Genomic DNA, 1,753 nt, shown 5'->3' on the forward strand with positions numbered 1-1,753 from the left:
AATTAATGACAGAATTAAAATTTTTGGGTAAACTAACCCTTTAAGTTGTGCATAACCCTCACTTATTCATGTTCAGTCTCTTGTACGTTACGTGTGCAGGTGAGAAGTTACAGTCTGCAGTTCACTTAACGGCCACCGGTGTCGCCAATAGCAAGAAATTTTACATAAAGCCTCTTCAGTAATAGCTAATAACTTTATACTTTATATGTTTATGTTTAACTCTATATATAATAGCTTTTTTACCACAAACAATATTTGTTACATTTGTTACAGTATTTATTAGTCTTTGATCACTGATAATTCATGTTAACTAATGTTAATTAAGGATAACGAATAAAAAAAGAAATTGTAAGGTGTTACTGAAGTATGTGATATTTCATACCTGTAGATGCCGTGGCAGCAGACGATGATGGATTTCAGCATGGTGATAATCTTAGCTCTGCTGCAGATAGCTGAGGTCCAGACCCAGACCTACTTGGAATGGAAAGAAGTGCATCCACCACAACTGCCTAAGGACGCTGTTCCTGTCTTTGACAAGAAATCAAAGCAAACTCTTTATGTGGCTAGATTGGAAGACTGTACACCTTGCTTCTATGACAGCGCTAAAAAATCGTGTTCGGTTTCAACATTTCATGGAGAATTCAATTTAGGACACACTGTCCAGAATAGAAAAATTTCATTTTTATTGAATAAGGATAACTTCGAAATTTTTGAGTGGAAGAAATCGTCATTTGGAGAGGTTCCACCTTTACCAGTGGAGACTTGTAATGGTTATTTTATTGCTAGAAATGACTTTGGGTTAGGCTATATTACCGATAACAGTTTAATAACGATTGGTGCTAAAAAACAAGACACCACCGAAAATGAGGTTCTCACCCTAAACCATGACATTAAAGGGCAGCATTTAACCATTACTGAGTATCAAATTGGAAGTGCCAAGGCATCAGAAAACATAGCAGAACTGAAACATTTCACGGCCTCCAACAAGAACTGTGAAGCAGCCAAACAACAGGTGAAGTTGGACCAAGGCATCGATAAAACAGTTTCGTTCCTAAAGACCCGTACGCATACATTTGGAGGGACAGGAGAGACATCCGTCAGCGGTAAGGTTCCACTTATAATAAGTATAGGAGGAAAGCTTGGCTTGAAATACGACTATAGCCGCCTCAATTCTAAGACGACATCCACAGTTGAGAAAAGCTTGCACTCAGTGAGTATGGAGGTGCAGGTTCCCGCCAACCACGCTTGCAGCATTGTTATTAATAGCAACACCTTTACAGCTGATGTCCCGTTTACTGGCCAGCTCACTAGAGTATACAACAACGGTGAAGCACGCAGAACCTTGACTGATGGCATCTACAGTCATCAGGAAGTGGCAGAAATACAAGCACTTGTGAATCCCTGTACTCCACTTGTAGATAAAAAGAGATGTTAGTCAGTGTCTGTAATAGAAAATGAATGATGTGTTGACAAGTATATGTTCAACAGAATGTCATGGCATGCTTCACAAGTAACACCATTAAATTGACTTTAAACTGGCTACCAGTTTTTTCCTTTGCCTGTTTTATTAATTCAGTCATTTATTTATGATCATTTTTAATAGACCTTCCCATCGCTGTTCTTCATGCTGGAATTTTTTGACATTACTGTCAGTGACATTAACTGTCCTTTGTCTTCTGAACCCTGGTGCTGTTGCTACTGCTTCTATGAGAGGTAAACAGTAAGAAAGTCATTAAGCATACATGAGTCTTAG

At 38.5% G+C, this 1,753-nt stretch overlaps 1 protein-coding gene across 1 annotated transcript; it reads left to right on the top strand.

The window, feature by feature from the left end:
• Nucleotides 1-348: 348 nt before the first annotated feature.
• Nucleotides 349-1,540, top strand: LOC107580454 (natterin-3-like). The gene has a single exon (XM_016266155.1). The coding sequence runs from the start codon at nucleotides 389-391 to the stop codon at nucleotides 1,433-1,435; it is 1,047 nt and encodes a 348-aa protein (XP_016121641.1). The 5' UTR covers nucleotides 349-388; the 3' UTR covers nucleotides 1,436-1,540.
• The last annotated feature ends 213 nt before the right edge of the window (nucleotides 1,541-1,753 follow it).

This window comes from Sinocyclocheilus grahami, unplaced genomic scaffold (assembly GCF_001515645.1).
Source record: "Sinocyclocheilus grahami isolate Dianchi unplaced genomic scaffold, SAMN03320097.WGS_v1.1 scaffold33732.1, whole genome shotgun sequence".
Lineage (NCBI taxonomy): Eukaryota > Metazoa > Chordata > Actinopteri > Cypriniformes > Cyprinidae > Sinocyclocheilus > Sinocyclocheilus grahami.

Bases quoted from the DNA above. Each gene is read 5' to 3' on its own strand.
- LOC107580454 (XM_016266155.1), top strand. From the start codon at position 389: ATGCCGTGGCAGCAGACGATGATGGATTTCAGCATGGTGATAATCTTA.